This window comes from Aphis gossypii, chromosome 1 (assembly GCF_020184175.1).
Source record: "Aphis gossypii isolate Hap1 chromosome 1, ASM2018417v2, whole genome shotgun sequence".
NCBI lineage: Eukaryota > Metazoa > Arthropoda > Insecta > Hemiptera > Aphididae > Aphis > Aphis gossypii.
Genome location: NC_065530.1, coordinates 2,963,558 through 2,981,182, shown reverse-complemented (window position 1 = coordinate 2,981,182; position 17,625 = coordinate 2,963,558). Strand labels below are relative to the sequence as shown.

Sequence of the window (17,625 nt, the reverse complement as noted above, 5' to 3'; positions counted from 1 at the left end):
ATTTATTTGTGATCTTAATTTAATACTGAATATTCTAATATTCTCGAATCCAAAATTATCCAAAAAAAAAAAAAATATATATATAATTTATATCTATAATTTGTACTATAAACTGGTGTATATTATAAGTATAGTTCATAGTTATATTTTATTAAATATTTAAAACATACAATGATATGTCGACATATTAATACAATATCTTAAAACATACATGAAAATTACATGTATATTATTTTGTTAAAATGTAGTATTTTGTATTAACTTTTGCAGTTAAGAATTATTTTTTATTGGCACAATTAATTGTTATGGATACATTTAATAATTCATGAGATTGAAATGAAATTATATCACTTTTGAATTGATTATAAGCCCATTCCTCAGATGTGTGCATTCATTAGGGAAAAACAAACCTAGCTATTAAGTTTTGGTTAAATGAAATTCTTAAACTAATTTTTAAGGGTTTAGGTGACTAGTACTCGTATAATATACATAAAACACAATTTCTATGACCTAAATCCAAACCCTCTTATAACACATCATTCTAATAGAGGTTAATCACAAAATTGTCATAAGAACAGACTTAGGAATCGATTGTTGCTGTAGATCGTTATTTTATCCACAGATCATAAAAGACTCTTGTTTAAATTGTTAATGTGTCACTGTCCATGAGTACTTACGTAAAAAAAGAAATTTCTCAAACAATAGACTATTTTATTCATGTTTTCTTTTAGATTTTGACTGAAGCGATTTGACATGTATTGATTTTATAATATAATTTTTTTGGTCAAAATTATTACCTTTGCCTAAACGACTATCACCTGAAAATTTGATTTAGTTGATACTTGGGTAGAGGGGTCAAAAGTAAAAAATTTGCAGTACTCTTTTTATAATTTGTTGTTGTTTTTGTGTAATTCGAAAACAAATATGAAAGTACTCGACATTTTTACGAAATATTTGTATAATATTTTTTATTAAAAATGAAATTTTCAAAATATTGAACACTTTAAGCTAGTTTTTTAATTTTTTATGTTTAGAATTTTGAACGTCATTTAGAAACTATAACTGGGTTAGAATGCTTGAAAATTTAATACAAAATTCTTAATAATTTGTTTTTTATAAATTTATTTTTCAATTAAATAGTATTGAAAATCTAGACAAAATTAGTTAAAATCCCAAAATTACCTATATATTAAATTATTTTGTAGTTAGATATTAATGAAAAAAAATATTTTATGTCCAATATTTAAAAATTTAATACAATAAGGTTCTTTGTACATTTTTCAACTAAAAAAATACTACCGAAAACCAAATTATTTTTTTATGAGCATTTCGTGTTCAAGCTTTAATGCAATTCGATATTCACCCGTAAAATAATTATTTCTTCTTGAACAATTTTTGAAATCTACTTTAGTCCGTAATATTAAAAGTAAAATAAATTATTTTAATATCTATATTAAAAACATTAAGTATATCAAGAGATGTATTTGGTTATATAAAATATAGATGATAGACTCAGATAGATCGTTTCCTCTTATAGAATTGTTTTTCATATAGAATATTATATGCATTCGACATCTAATGTAGATGAAGCAAAGCGATATTCATTTGTCAATATATTTTTATTTTGAACGTACATAATTGTAATTTACAAACTTTATCAGTTTTGGTCTGTCGAAATGCCGTTGCCTATTAAATGACAATTATCCATTGATCGAGATTTGAAATTGAATGTACAATTATTGTATATCTAGTCATGTTTGTAATCCTATGTCATTTATACTTATTTTATTCATAGGTTTCATAAGGTATAGACAATTATTCAATATTCAAACATGACTTTCACACTCTTCGTCTACTCTTGTCATGTAAATGTAATACCTATATGGCTATATCATTATGTTTCTAAAATTCAAGATTTTAATTTAAAAACCTTCAAATTGCCTATTGCAAACCCCTTTTAAACTAATTTTTTATTGTGTATTACGCCACTATAACGTAATATTTTGTAATATTATTAAGTGTAAAGTGACTAACTACGAAAGTCTGGTTTTTAAATTGAAATATATTTCTTAAACATTTTCATTAAAAAACCTATAGATTGGTTATGAAGGTTAGTCATCTTTTAGATATGGGTAATTACTTGTTATTTCTAAGTACCTATGACTGTACGGCGGAGTCATCATAAAAATAATATATAACTATATCGTGCAGATATCGAATATTAAAATAAAAAAATGTACAAATCTCCAATAATCCTATTATAAATAATACTAATGTTTAGTACTTTAAATGGTTAATTTTTGAAATATTATACTGTGATTTTTGTTCCATCTTTCGTAGTAGGTAGTTATTAATATAATAATAACCTATGTATCAAAAATATATATATTTCAGTATTTCGATAGATAAATACAGGTATATAAGCCACATAGGATATAGGTATCTATTAATCGATACTAGTGACTATGTAATAAGTAGGTAATTAAAATAGTAATTTATAATTTATATTATAAAGACTGTAATGCTTTTGAGTTATTTTTGTTATAATTCATTAACTCAAATGATTGACGTAATGAAGGTAATTTGTTTTTATGAAATTAAAAATTTTAATTTTTGCCTACTACATACAATAAAACAGCGACTGCAGTTAATCTGAACATACTTAGATAGGTAACAACAATAAGGACTACACGACAGTTGATATTATTTTAATTAAATTTAAATTGTATTTTAATTCAATGATATTGCTGGTTTTTAGTAAGGTAAGTAGGTAATTAAAATTAATTTATTTTGAGTAGCCATTACCAATGGTTAAGAGACTTAGAGTGTTTAAACTGTATAAAGTATAAACCATTTAAAATTTAAATAGGTATTATACATTTATTCATGTACACAATTATACCAACAGTATAATGTATATTATTGTACATTATACAGTTATTGAGTTATGTGATTCATTTTTTCAGCACCAATTTGGAATAATAATTAGGTTATTGTTAAGTTCTGATATAGTAAATTACGAAAACAACATCTAAAAACTATGGCAATAAGCACATTTTATTTTTAACGAACATTAATCGCTTTTGAGTTATAGGATAAAAATCGTTCTAAATAAATTGATTATTATTTTGATAATTTAGGCAGTAGGTACAATATACGTTCTATAATAGCCATATTCCATTGTTTGAATTGTATAATTAATAATCTAAATATATTCAGACTTAGATAGTATTCTGAAATCTGAATATATAATATAAAATGAATAGTTAGGAATATTTTTTTAATTCAATACCTACCTAGTAGGTATTCAAATAATTTTTTTATTTTAATATAATTTAATATTATTTGTTATGTTGTAAATCATAAATTGTTAAAGTTATTGATTTGAATTAAACTTATTTATCGTGTTTAAGAACTAATTATATGTATAATTACTTTACAGTCTTTTAATTAGCAATTTATTGTACATCTTGTACCTATATAAAAAATTATATAAAGGTACAATAGTATAAGTAGGTATTTAGAATACTTTTATAATAGGTACCAATTTTAAATACTTCATTGAGAATTTGAGAATATTATTTTTGATAAATATTTTGAGTATTTATTTCAAAAAAATTAAATAGGTACCTTTACTTTAAACATTAATGTATTTTACTCAAATTTAGATATATTATTATTTAAATAATATTTATCTATTTGTGATAAAACTAAGCCAAACAAATTATTTGCGCTTATAGCATTTTATTGCGAATTATATATATATTATACGTCTCATATTCTCATGAATAGTTTAATAATAGGTGTACAATACATTTTATATTTTATAGTAATAATAATATAGATAAAATAGTTTTGTATTATAGTAGTGTACAAATTGTTTGGGTACAATTGACGTATGGTCGAAGAGTCGTTATAATGCGAATCATAAACCAACTTCGTCGATAAAATTTTGAACAGTGTATAGATGGTACCACAACCACGGTAACTACAAACTGTTATCTTTTCGTACTTTTTCGCTCATGTTTTCCTGATTACGAGTTAAGTTATGTATTTGTTATTTTATTTGTTTTTTATGTTGCTTGTTCGTCGTTTTTTCGTCATTTGTGTTAAATTTCAACGGTGAATTCATAGTTTATCTACATTGAGTTACAACGAACATTTAGAATTAGTTTACGGTCCGTCGATCTTCGCCATTGTCGGACAAAACAAAGATCAAAACGGGCGTGTATGGCTTTAGCCGCCGTACAGACGTCTCCGACTATAGGGACTTCGCAACAGAATTCGGTGAGTACCTTACATCATACGGATTTACGATTCAATACAATATTCTAGATATAACTAAGTGACTGATAGTTATTGTTCGTTAGAAGTCACCATAAACGAGAGTAATTTTTCTGCTTTGACCTAGGTAGGTAAACAAAAGTTACGAAAATTAATTTTTATTCTTTTATGTATTTGACGATTTCATTTTGAGTAAGTTTTGAATGATTCATTGATATGATAAAATATTATTTTAAAAAAGTGTTGTGAATGGGTGTTAAATGCATTTTATATCTTGCAGAGTACTTATCCATTTTAATTTTTTAATTTAAAATATGATTACCTATAACATTTTATTGATATTGTATAAAATTCAATCTAATGATTTCAGCTGTTGAACTTAATGTCATTGATTTTGAAACCTACTATTATATTAGTACCTATAGTATTATTATCAATATTAATACTAATTGTAAATACTAAATAAGATAAATTATTAATATTTTTTTTTTAATTGAGGAAAATTTGATATTATTTTTTATTACATTTTATTATTAACTATGTGTTACCTAATACAAAGTTTTCATTCTAATATCATTGTGCTTTGATAATTGGTCATAGATTTTATATTTAAGTACTTCTAATTAAGATTTTTAAACATCATATTCCAAACGTTATCTATAGTAACTTCTGTTATAACTTTTATTAACGCTTCAATAGTTATCATGAAGACAGCATTTGAATCAATAAATAATAAGTTAGAGGAACAAAGAATGTACTTCTAATGTGCATTTCTATTTTCTGGTGACTGCAATTTAGAAAAATGTTTAGGGGCAAATTAAGATACTTTTAAAAAATTACTAAGTTTCCTTTAGACTTAATTCAAAAAACATAAAATGTTAACTTAGAATTTACCTACCTGCTATTAAAAGATTCATGTATTTTATTCATAAAATATGATTATTATTTATTATGTAAGTACACTTTACAGTTTGTTGAATTAAAAAAAAACTAAATGAGAATTTATAGTGTAACAGGTTATAAGTATGTAAACAAAGTTGACCTAGAATAATTAAATAACTGAATTCATTCATTGTAACTGATTTGGTGTGTATTTTGTAGTAATTACATGTTAATTATCAGTATAATATGTTTCATTGAAAATATTCAAAAGATAATTTAAATATTATTATAGTACCTATAGGATATTTAGATTATTAATATATATTCTGAGTTTCTGACTAATGAAGTATATGTATATTTTAGACAAAAGATAAATATTTTTATTATTTTTTTTTATTATAAGGTATAATGATTTGAATATTTATTATTTACCTATGTGTTATATTTTATTATTTGTTTCATTTATCAATTTATTTTTATTTTACTCAAACTAAATATTATGTATTCATTGTTATTTATTACATGTTACATAATTATTAAAACATAACATCATAAGATCAAAATTTATTTTGATGTATCTGTGTTGAGTTTATTATAGGTCACAATTAATTACTCATAGTTACAAACTATTAATTATTAGCATGAAAATGTAAAAATTATTTAAATTCAACAAAATACTGATTTTATATGTAGTTATATAGTTTGTCAAGCTGGAGAGTATACAATTAGGGTATGGATCCTTGTAATCCTTGTGTCTTTTTTTAGGATAAATACTTAAAAATAGTTTTTCATAGATATTATTTTTATTTATTTACAAATTACAAAATATTACATAGATAACATCTTACATAATATAGTATACAATGTATAATGGGCCTCACTGAGTAAGCTTGTGCGGATGCCCATGAGTTTTAAAATAAAGTAAGTACAATTATTACAATAGTTGATTAGGTTAGACTTTTTTGATTCTAGGTTAGGTTAGGTTTGATCTCTCCACTGAAATTCAATAATTATGTATTTGTCATTACTGTCAAATTTATGAAATTTGTTACAAATATCAAAATTAAATTGTACACATAGTCTATTTTAATTCTTAAATTATATTCACTTTTTTCTTACTACATAGGTAATGTAATAATAGGTATAAAACACTCTAATATCGGCCAATGACCAATGTAGTCGAGGCTTTGTGTTTATAAGATTTGTGTTAGTGTAATAAGGTTGATATTATTGTCTATCTAGACTTAAAATACCTAAGAATTAGCATTTATGTATAAATTAGTACCTATATTATAAAACATATTTATTTCCTTACTTGTTATGCGTAAGTTTTAGAAAACTGGAATTTATTGTTTAATATGTAAATTGATATCTTTCTGTGAAACAATAAAATGTTAATGTTCTTTTAAAGAATTAAGTCAGTAGGTAGTAGGTACCTATTATATTATTTTGTTAGATAAAAAAAAACATATTTACTCATGGGTAATAGATTGAAACATTTTAACAATACAGTTACCTAGTAACCTCGCTAGTAAGTAGTAACTATTCAATTTATAATACTTAATATTATGAAATTGAGATATGAAGTATACATTTTAGATTTTGAACGAAGTGATGAATGTATTGATTTTACAATGATGTGTGTTTTTTGTTTTTGTGTCTGTGTATAGTGTCTACACCATAAATTGTCGAAATAATGCTTCAATTTAAAACTCCAAGGGTGGTTTCCGATGGAAAAGTGAATACCCTTGGTGCGTTTTAAAGATCAAAAGTAAGAAATTTCCAAGAGTTTTCAAAAAAATCGGAAAACACTAAAAAAGTGACGGAAAAACTGGAATTTTTACGCAAAACCGATTTTTTATAAAGTTGTAATTCAAAAACGAATCACTGTATATACTTGAAACTTTCACCAAATGTTTATATAAGTGTTATCTCTAAACAGTTAAATATTCAAAATATTATAGATTTTGAGCTATTAATAGACAACTGAAATTTTTGTGTTTTCTATGTATTTTCTTTTGAAGTGTGGATAAAAAAAATTTGGGTAATCAAACAAACTTGAAAATTTAATACAAGATTTTCCGTAAGTTTGGCTTACAAATATTATAAAAGAAGTTGATCGTTGGTTTATTGAAATTTTTTTATTATTAGTTTAAATTTTTATGAAATTCAAAATTCACCCGTAAAATAACGATTTATTATCAAATAATTTTAGTTTTTGTATAGTTAAAAATTACTAGTCGTAGAATTTTGAATCAGACCCGTTTAAATTGACTTTTTCTGTACAAGATTTAATTTTGGTGTATTCAAGTCATATAAACCTCCTTTTTCACCACCCACTGGAAAATATATATCCTAACCCCTACAGGGGCTGACAAATCATCTTCGTTCAGAATCGTTTTTCGTATACAATGATACATATCATTGGATTCAAATTAAGTTATTAATACACCCATTATAGTAGTGACCTACTCTGTTCGAGGTCCATTCGATACCTATTGTATAGCAGAACATTACCCACTTGACCACCCTTTTTTTAAAAACTCGTTTGTCATAATTAAAGTCCAATAATTATTTTGTTAATAATTAATATAGCAAAACAAATAGTTTATTAGTCATAATGTCTTAAACTCATTATAATTTATATTTAAAAAAGCGGTAATTATATAGTAGGTATAATGAGCATTAACATTGTAATTTGTTGTTTAAACTCTAGGCTATACTCATGAACTTAAAAGTTTTTAAAACAATAATATTTTTACTAGCCCAACTATGATTTTTTTGTTTCTTACTTATGATCTCTTCAAAACATAGATATCCAATAAGAAATTATAATCAGTTTAACTTAACTTAACTATTATTTTATTCCGAACATACATAATTGGTAATATATTGTTCTGATTTGTGATGAGGACTTGTTATTATAATTTAACTTTACTTATAATGAGTTTTAAATTTTTTTTTTGTGTATTCTTTAGATTAGGTATTATTTTTAAATTACCTAGGTACTTACTTTTGAAATCGTCAATATAATTTTGAACAGTTTTTAGTTATACATATTTATTATTTTGATGTATTTTATTTTACAACATTAAAACTAATAATCATGATTTTATTATGTACCTCGATTTTCAATATTTGGTTATTATATTATTTTTTTATTTTATGCGTAAGATTCAGTAGCTACAGTTCATAATAAATACGTTTTCGCATATTCATTGTTGTCCGTGTTATAGTCTTTAAAATTGGATACTTTTCGATTTCACTTGACTCGCAACAAAGATTATTCGTTATTATTGTTATTTTTTCTTTGTTTTATTAAAAAAAAAAATAGATTCATTTGTTGGCTCTTTTGTTTCCCCCAGGCCGTCAATATGAGCAATTTTCCGGATTAAAATTACATGGCAATAATCGCGACGGCCGTTAAAAATAACGGAGACCTTATCATATTGTTATTTATTATACAAATTATAATATAATAAACTGCACGTTAACGTATATAGGCTTCTCAACCAAATTAAATAATAAAAAAAAAAAACGTAAAATTAATCCGAAATGATGAATTAGAAACTCGATAAATTGTTCAAGGGAAAACATATAATGTTGTTAAGGTGTCACTAATCACTATCGAACTCCGCGATAAATCGAAAAATCGTCTCGATTTCCGCGTAGCGTGCACCGTGTGGTGATGACAAAGCGCGGTTGGCGGTGGTGGTGGTGTTTGCGGCGGCGGCGGCGGCGGCCTCGTCCAGCTGAACTCGCAGGTCCGCAGCGTGTCGTCGTTGCCGGTGCGTCAGTCAGTCGTCTGCGTGACTGCCGTTGCGTTTGGGTCGTGTGCGCTTGTTAGTCTCCAACCGCTTTGACACGTGTGGTCGCGGCGCGCGCGCGTGTGTAATAGCTGATCTTGTGCGGACTTGACCGTACATCCAATAATTGTTAACCGTAAACGCATTTAACCTATTGTGTTGTAGTCGTCGTTTTTTCCGATCGAATTTCCCGAAGCAATAAATCCGTTCGCCGCGATGAATCCGTCGTCGTCCCGGGTGTCCGCCGTGGATGGCCGTTTTCAGTGCGAGTGTTGAGTTCGCGATCGTACGGTGCATTGTTATCATACCATTCATACGCGTCGTACTTACGAGCGGCTGTGCTGTTAGCGTTAGTTTTGGGCACGCGTCGTACGCAGTGCTATGATGTTGTACGTTTTACCGCCACCGGCGGCCGCCGGACCGCCGTCTCCGTGGTCCACGATTTTGTGCGACGACGGTCGACCGTCGTCGGCACGTGGCAACGATGGTGGCCAGCAAGAGCCGGCGGTGGCCAACGGTGGCCGGTTGACGTACAAACGGAACGCCAGCAACAACAGGCGAGTCAAAGCGTGGCTGAACGCCGTCCAAAAGAATAACCGTCCGCCGCCGCCCAGGAAACCTTCGGTAGACGCTGCGGGTCCTGAGGTACGTTCGAATTTTTGGAAGGTTTGCCCGTTCCCTGGGAGGGTGTGGAATCGCACAAGATTTTATGAGACCGATGTGTATTATGACTTGATTAGCGCGTACATTATAAATCATAAGTACCTATACCTATAATTATTCTGGAACATCAAATGAAATTTCATTGGTTTTAGACTTAATTTGTTTCAAGATGAAGAATCTAATACTTTAATTTTAAAGAACTAAAAAAATATATAAATTTAAAAGTACACCGACTTATAACTGAATACCTACTACTCGTTTACATGGTTCCGATCGCGATTTCGTTCTATCATTTTATTCCATTTATTATATTATATACGATTAGCACTTTACCTGTATACTGTATAGGTTCTTTTTCTGATGACATCATTTTTTTTTTTATTATAAAGCGCGGGACTTCCTGATACCGGTTTAAAACGTACCTACTTCTATTATAACCGTTTTACTATACAATATTACAATATATATGTTTTGCCAGTCTCAATTTTGATCGTATCTTAATTTATATGCACGTGTTTATAAAGCTATATATATTTTTTATAAATTAGAGAATGAAAACATATATGTGTATTGTGTACATGTTTTTGTGTAATTAAAAAAAGAAGGTTGACGCGTGGTTTGGAATCTCGTTCTCTCTGTAATAGAAATGTAAATACATTTGAATAAAACATTAATAAGTAACGGTTTTTTTTTAATTTTGTTTTTTTATTTTTTTCGAATAAACGATTTTATGTATTATATGTATTCCTGGATACTTTAATAGTAAACAATTCACATGTACTGTCAAGTAAGATCGAATAATAACTTATTCAAGGTTATATAATATATTATAAGTATGAATGAGTGGAAATCGTCTTTTATATTATAATATGGATCCTATGTATACAAACAATTTTAGTACTTAAGGTTTTATTACCTAATACTTACTTTGAGTAAAATAAAATATATAGATAATAGGTATAGGGACGTATATAGTATATAGTATGTAGTTAATATAATATTAAATATTAATATATACTTACTTATTTTATGTTTTGTGTTAACTTTATTCAAAATTATCAGCAATTAGCCACTATAAGAATAAATTATAAAAATGTTGTTTGTAATTTTTTAATGGTTTAAAAACCTACTTAGTTAATATTTTTGAAAATTAAATTACTCTGTATAGTTATAATTATAATTATTACTCTAGTAATAATTGAAATTGCAGTTAATTTTTAAAGTTTAAAAACTATCTAATGCTTCAAAATTAAGACAATAAATCTGAGAATTTAACTTTTTTTTAATATCATCAACATTAATAATCATCTTTTTTTCAATAAAATTGTTTAGAGCGAAGCCATCGCCCTTCTATTCTCTAGTTTGACACAATTTGTTATTGCTATATCGTTCTAAATTACTAGACGGACCAATCTTCACGAAAATTTAAATATATACATTATTATCTGAAGGGTGCATAGATTAAGTTTGATATTAATAAACACTGTCACTACTTAATTATGATTAATTATTTAACTACGCAATAAAAATAAGTGTTGATTGGTTTCTAAACGTTCAGTACTACAATCAAAACTATAATAGTTGGAGACTTTAAATTGTCATAGAAACTTAATTCATACCACTACGTAGGAATTCACCTCGGGATTTACTAACAAATGGTTTTTAAAACTTCGGAGTTTAAAGATTGGCTCATACTACAAACACTGTTTTGACAAACTGAAAGCCAATATTTTTTTTATGTATTGCAATATTTATAGTTGCCATTAATTACAGAAAATAAAACAGTTATTAAAATTGTACATGATAGATTATTGATCTACTAGCAATTTAACAAGTTTATAATCTTAAAAAAGATAATCATTCTGCTTAACTTTTGTCTTCGACCACACACGTATTAATTATTATTTATTATATACTTTAATTTTAGAACTAACTTGAATGTTGGATTGGTATCCAATATTCACAGAACCTAGGTTAGTTAGATTATGTCGACTTTAATTCAACTGTTATTTTTTTATAGGTATAATTTTCGTAAATTTTTCTATGTGACAGAATCATAATTGATAGAATTTCCTATTTGTGTTTTACCAGTTTTATCGTATCTAACATGTATCCATAAAGGTTCATTTTAGGACATCATTGGTTCCAGGAGTAAGAACATTACAGTGCATGTACTTATGAATTCTGAATGATGAATGTGATGTTTAGCAAGTTTATGAGCTTAGTAGTTTCTAGATAACTTATCGTAAAAAAATGGTACTCAATTTGTATCGTATTTTTGTAACCTTGTAGGCATCAACTCTTATTGGATAGATGATTGGTCATTTTAACTTTAACCTTTTATTAAGATTTAGTATACACAAAAACGCAATAGATTTTCATAGTTTGGTTAATTTGTTTTTAGCATTAGATTTTTGTTTATAACCAATAGGTATATAGCTATATAGGTATATTGATAGCCAGATCGATAGTAATAATTGTAGGTATATCATTTGAAAATTGTGATTCAAATTTTTGCTTTAAATTTTACCATACATCACTATCCAACATAAACGGTATTTTTGACCATATAATAGTTGCTACATTTTTACAGTTTCTATGATGTTTGAAATACAATTATGTATGTATAATTTTTAATTCTATCTATATTGGAGAGAGAAAGTGATTTCCTATATAATTTTCTTTATGTGAATAACATTGTCGCAAAATATTTGTTTATTATTATTATATTAGTCGTGAAAGTATTATCCAAAATATTCCAACACTTTCCTTGTTTTTTAAAATGATCCCTTTATACTGTAACTTATAACTGCTTAAATAGAGCGGACAATCATGTTTTCGTAACTGGATACATCAGTACATCACACATCAATACATCAGTCATCATGTTCCACATAATAAAACCTACACTTATAGTAATTGGTTGCATAATATAACATTCGTAATCTACTGCTATGCCGAAGAGACAAGACTAATACAAATATTTTATGATAATAATTTTGATAATTATGTAAGTAGGTATTGGTTTCGAAGTTGGTTATTATTTATTATTATAGCTAGTATCGTAGTTCATTATATTTTCACTTAAAAATTATACTTAATATGTATTTTAAGTTGGGCATTATACACCGTTAATATTCTTGATATTAATTTTAATAATTTAGTAATATTAATTTTAATTATCTTCGGTCTCGTTATAAAATGTCTACACATATTCTTTTGTGTATATATATTATATATATATATTAGTAGTTATTTATTAGAATTTTCTAATTATTATAACTTATAAGTGTCGATCCAACAGATGATAAAGCGTGTTCGGTTAACTCTTTTTAAATCAATCGTGAGTTGTGCAGTACTTACTGGAGTTTTTGTATTTTCCATAATCAATTTTTACGCAATCTACATTTTATTTATTTGTACTCGGTAGTTTTATTTATTTAAATGGGATGAACCCAAAAACAATTTGTTTTAATTATTACAATAATTGCGGGCTTAAATCTATATGAATTTAATAACAGTAAAAAATAATCACAATAACATCATAATTATTATTTTAATATAATTAATTTAATAGTTAATAAACAATATACCTAAATAGCGTGCATATTTTATATTTAAATGAAGTACAAGATCTTTTATACCTACTTATATATATCAGTAAAAATCGTTACATTTGGAGAATATTCGTATTGAGTAACAATTGTTTGGAATGATGCAATAACCAATTTATGTATATAATTTATACATTGGTAAATTGTATTAAGTAAATAATTACAATAAAGTCACCTTTAATTAATTTGTAAATGTACTCAGAAGAATAGGTTTTTTGAAAAAGAGTCATAAACTATTTGTGACAAGAATATTTTATCTATTCATGAATATAGATGTTATAAACAAATGTATGTTGATATTTTAGTTTTTTGTTTCTAAAATATTTACGTGTGATTTTTTTTATTTTAATAATATAATATGCATAATTATGTATACAATTATTATATTTTTTTAATTTAAACTTATTGCATTTTAATTTTAATTTTTAGTTTTAAAATGAAAATTGAGTTATATATTGTAAAATATAGCATGCTTCTTGTAGATTATAGACTTTTTTCAAATTATTACATAATATGATGTATTTTACTGTGCTAAAATACGTAATAACAAACTTTGAGTAACGCACATTGCATTGTAATTGAATAATACTTGACTTGCCTCTGTTTATTAATAAGTGAGTAGGTATTGTAAGACAATATTGAAAATTGACTTATAATTTAATATGTAACAAGAAGGATTAAATTATATCTATAATCTCGACGAAACAATTAATTTTTTTAGCATTTATATTTTAAATTTTGATTGGAGTGAGAAAGTTATTTGTTTGATATTATAACATGTGTATTTTGTTACATTATTTATTTTAGGAGAACATTTATTTAGACGGTATAATAATAAATGTACTTGTATAAGTTATATATTTTATATATTAGACCTTAATCCCTAATTAGCTTATTGTAAAAATGGATTTTTAATTAATCAGAATAACTATTTTTGATTGAACTGGCTAAAATATTTTTGAATGCAATAATTTATTGTAGTTTTTTTTTTGTACACGTAAAGGAAATATTGTTGATGTTCGCTTCATTCTTAGGCATACATAGATAAACGAGAGATAAAATGTTACACAACATATACATTTGCTTTACTATATTTTAATGAGCGGTGTATATTTTAATTTTTAACTGCTAGCTAACAATTCTTAAGATGACGGTGACATAAATCACAATATTACATGTCACCAAGTATTTTATTATAAATTAGAATAAATTCAAAACTGATTCTGAGTTAAATAAACAGTTTAATTCATGTTATTGCATTGATTATAGAATAGAAATAAAATTATATTATGTACCTTTTTAGTTAATGCTAACTTATAATATTTTAATGTGCGAAGAAAACCTTTATTTAATAAACGAAAGTAGAAATTTAACTATACATAATATGTTCTTAAACGAATAATAATTGTACATTAGCTTATTATTATTACTATGTAGTAACAAATTACTAGTTTTGACTTGGTATTTTGACAATACTATTCAAGCAGGTAAAATAATTTTCACTCTTTATCGTGAAGTAATAAGTATTAAAAACAGTTTAATTATTTTTCAAGTGCGATTTAATTACAGACAATTTATTTACTTTTAGATTTTAATCATTGTTATTTAATAACATAGTATAGAATTTATTTTCCTACTAATTTTGCTACTTATTATTTTTATATTATAATAATATAATATGGTTATTGGAAAAAAGTATAGTTGTTATGAAATTAAATTAATAGTATATTGCAGTTAGACGGAAGTATACTATTATTTTAATTTGTTGTCATTCGTTCAAAATCAATTTTAAATCCGTTCTCGACAACCGTTTTCAATCGTTAACCTTTTGTCCATATAACTGCTCTTAACATTCATTCGTTTTACTCTCATATTATTTTTTTCCGCTTTCGGACAAACGATTTCTCATTCGCACAATTATCGGTCAATATTTCGCTGAATAATTTTCTGTTTCCCTATTCATATAATACATTTTTCTAGAAGCCTATTTATATTGTATCAAACAATTATACTTCTAAATTCTGAATAACTAGATCTGAAAATCTGAGAAAACGATGCGTGATGATTTTGATCAAATATATGCATAGATATAACTACTATTAAAAAATACTTTTTGTTACATTTCTTCTCTTCAGTTTTGCCATGTATAGTACAATTTATTGAAGAATAAAATTATATTATATAGTTATTGGTAAAAATAATTGTTTATTTTTTATCTCATTAAAAAATTAATAATATTCTATCGAGTATTTATAATAAAGCCTGCAAACGCATCCGACGTCTCTTTTATTTGTAGGTAGATTTTATATATATCTAGCATAGATTCATACACAAAAAATACAAACAAAAAAAAAACCAATCGTTGTATGTCATTTCATGTAATGTTCCCACGTAAATTAATAGTTTTTTTTCTTTTATGCATATTTTATACTCAAGACTGCAGCACCGGTTTGGCGTAGTAAGGTTGTGTCTTATACGATGAGTCGCGAATAATAATATTTTATATTGTATCCTATTTAGTGTAGTGTATATTAAATTTCATCTAATTCATCTGTCATCATTGTGCTGTAAACGTTTCACAGACCTAGTTTTAAAAATAAAATATAAATCATATTCGTCAGTTAATCGAAAAAAAAATCCCGATTAAAAAACATGATCTCTTCCCATGTATATAATGTAATGTTATGTACTATACACTATGTAGGTACTATCACAGAATAGATGATATGGTACTAAAATACACTGATATCATATAATTTAGCTGTGTCGTAGTCGTGTGGAGAGCAGACGACTTCAGATAATTTTTTCCGCATGCTTGCTGCCTTGCTCCGTAGTGTATTGTGATTTAGGTAGAATAAACCTATATATACAGTATTAGGTACATGCCGTGTATATTAAATGACAGCTGGGCGACCCACATCCGCGCGGACGGCCGTCCGTTATTGTGTTTCGTATTCGTTTTTTGTAGGTGCAATGCAACAGTGGCTTCTGCGGTAGTTGTCGATTTGTTATTGTCTGTCGGTCGGATACTCCTGATCGCTGTAATTCGTTGTCGGTAACGATGATGTATAATAATGTGATATTATCCATACGTGTTCTATAGGTACTGCTATGACGTGCATTTTAAATTAATACATAACCCGATACTAATATAATACTAAATAATGTCTTACGCGCCAACGATGAAAAACGTGTTTGTATAATATGTGTGTACATTACACGCATAGATATAATATATTTATGGTATTGGTATTGGTATAGTACTATACCTAGTTGTATTTCTGCGGCAAACATATAACTCATAATTACGTGAAGACCGCTATTTTTTTTTTTGTTCTTATAAATGAAAAATAACGTTTATATAAACGCAACAAATTATCGTCTGATGATTATATTGTACTATTGTAGTACCTATTTTGTACATTTTATAATACTTTTTTTAATGGTGTGAAAAATTGTGAATTAAGTTTTTTATTAGTTTTTTTTTTCAATTTTCGATCCTATTTAATTTAATTTATTTATATTTCTTTTATTTTTACAATATGATATTTATTATTAATATTTATTTTTATTTTTTCATGTTTATAATATTGAAACTGTGTCGACCTATATTTTTATTATGGATATCGTGTACATTTCTCTGTTGCTGTATAATGCTCTTTTATTGTGTTTTTATAACTTTATAATTTTAAGGTACTTTTGTAGTGTTATGAGTTGTGGTCTTGCTAGCAATTTTAAATATTATTGTAGTTGTAGTTTATTGATTAAATTCAAGTTATGGTTATACATTGTAATTTAAATGGTGGACTGTAGAGTAGTGCTAAATCTGTATAGGTTTACATATACATTTCCCCAGCATTCCCACATACGATTTTCAAAATATTTTTTTAGTAATAGTAAGTATATAAATTTAGAATACTTAGTTAAATCCAAACTATTAATTTGTTGAGGTTCTATCGTTATACACACATATAGTATAATACAAAATATAATGAATATAATTATTAATTTGTTCGTATACTTTATACACTTAATAAGATGGATACTATAATTTTACGGAATATCTTAACTGAACTCTATCTTAATTCTTTTAAACTGCAGTTATTTCGTTAATCTATAATTGATTATTCTTTATGACTATTAGCGTCCTGGTATTTATACTTACAGCAAGAACGAAAGTGCTAGAATTTAACAACTGCATTTTGTACTGTTTCAGTATTAACCTAAGGGGATTACACTATTTTTAACTTAATAATTTATTGAACTCTTTAAAATTACTATAAATGGTACGTTAATTCGTTTTATATAAATACATATTCGTATTCATCGATTTTCTTTTCACAATCGATGTCGATTATATTTTACTCTATACTATC

The 17,625-nt window shown here is 26.1% G+C and overlaps 1 protein-coding gene across 1 annotated transcript in view; it reads left to right on the top strand.

The window, feature by feature from the left end:
- The first annotated feature begins 8,943 nt into the window (after window positions 1-8,943).
- The window catches only part of LOC114123238 (protein phosphatase Slingshot), a 56,296-nt gene continuing 47,614 nt past the window's right edge, over window positions 8,944-17,625 (top strand). The window contains 1 exon segment of the mRNA XM_027986139.2: window positions 8,944-9,617. Coding sequence (XP_027841940.2) covers window positions 9,354-9,617 — 264 coding nt within the window. The 5' untranslated portion in view covers window positions 8,944-9,353.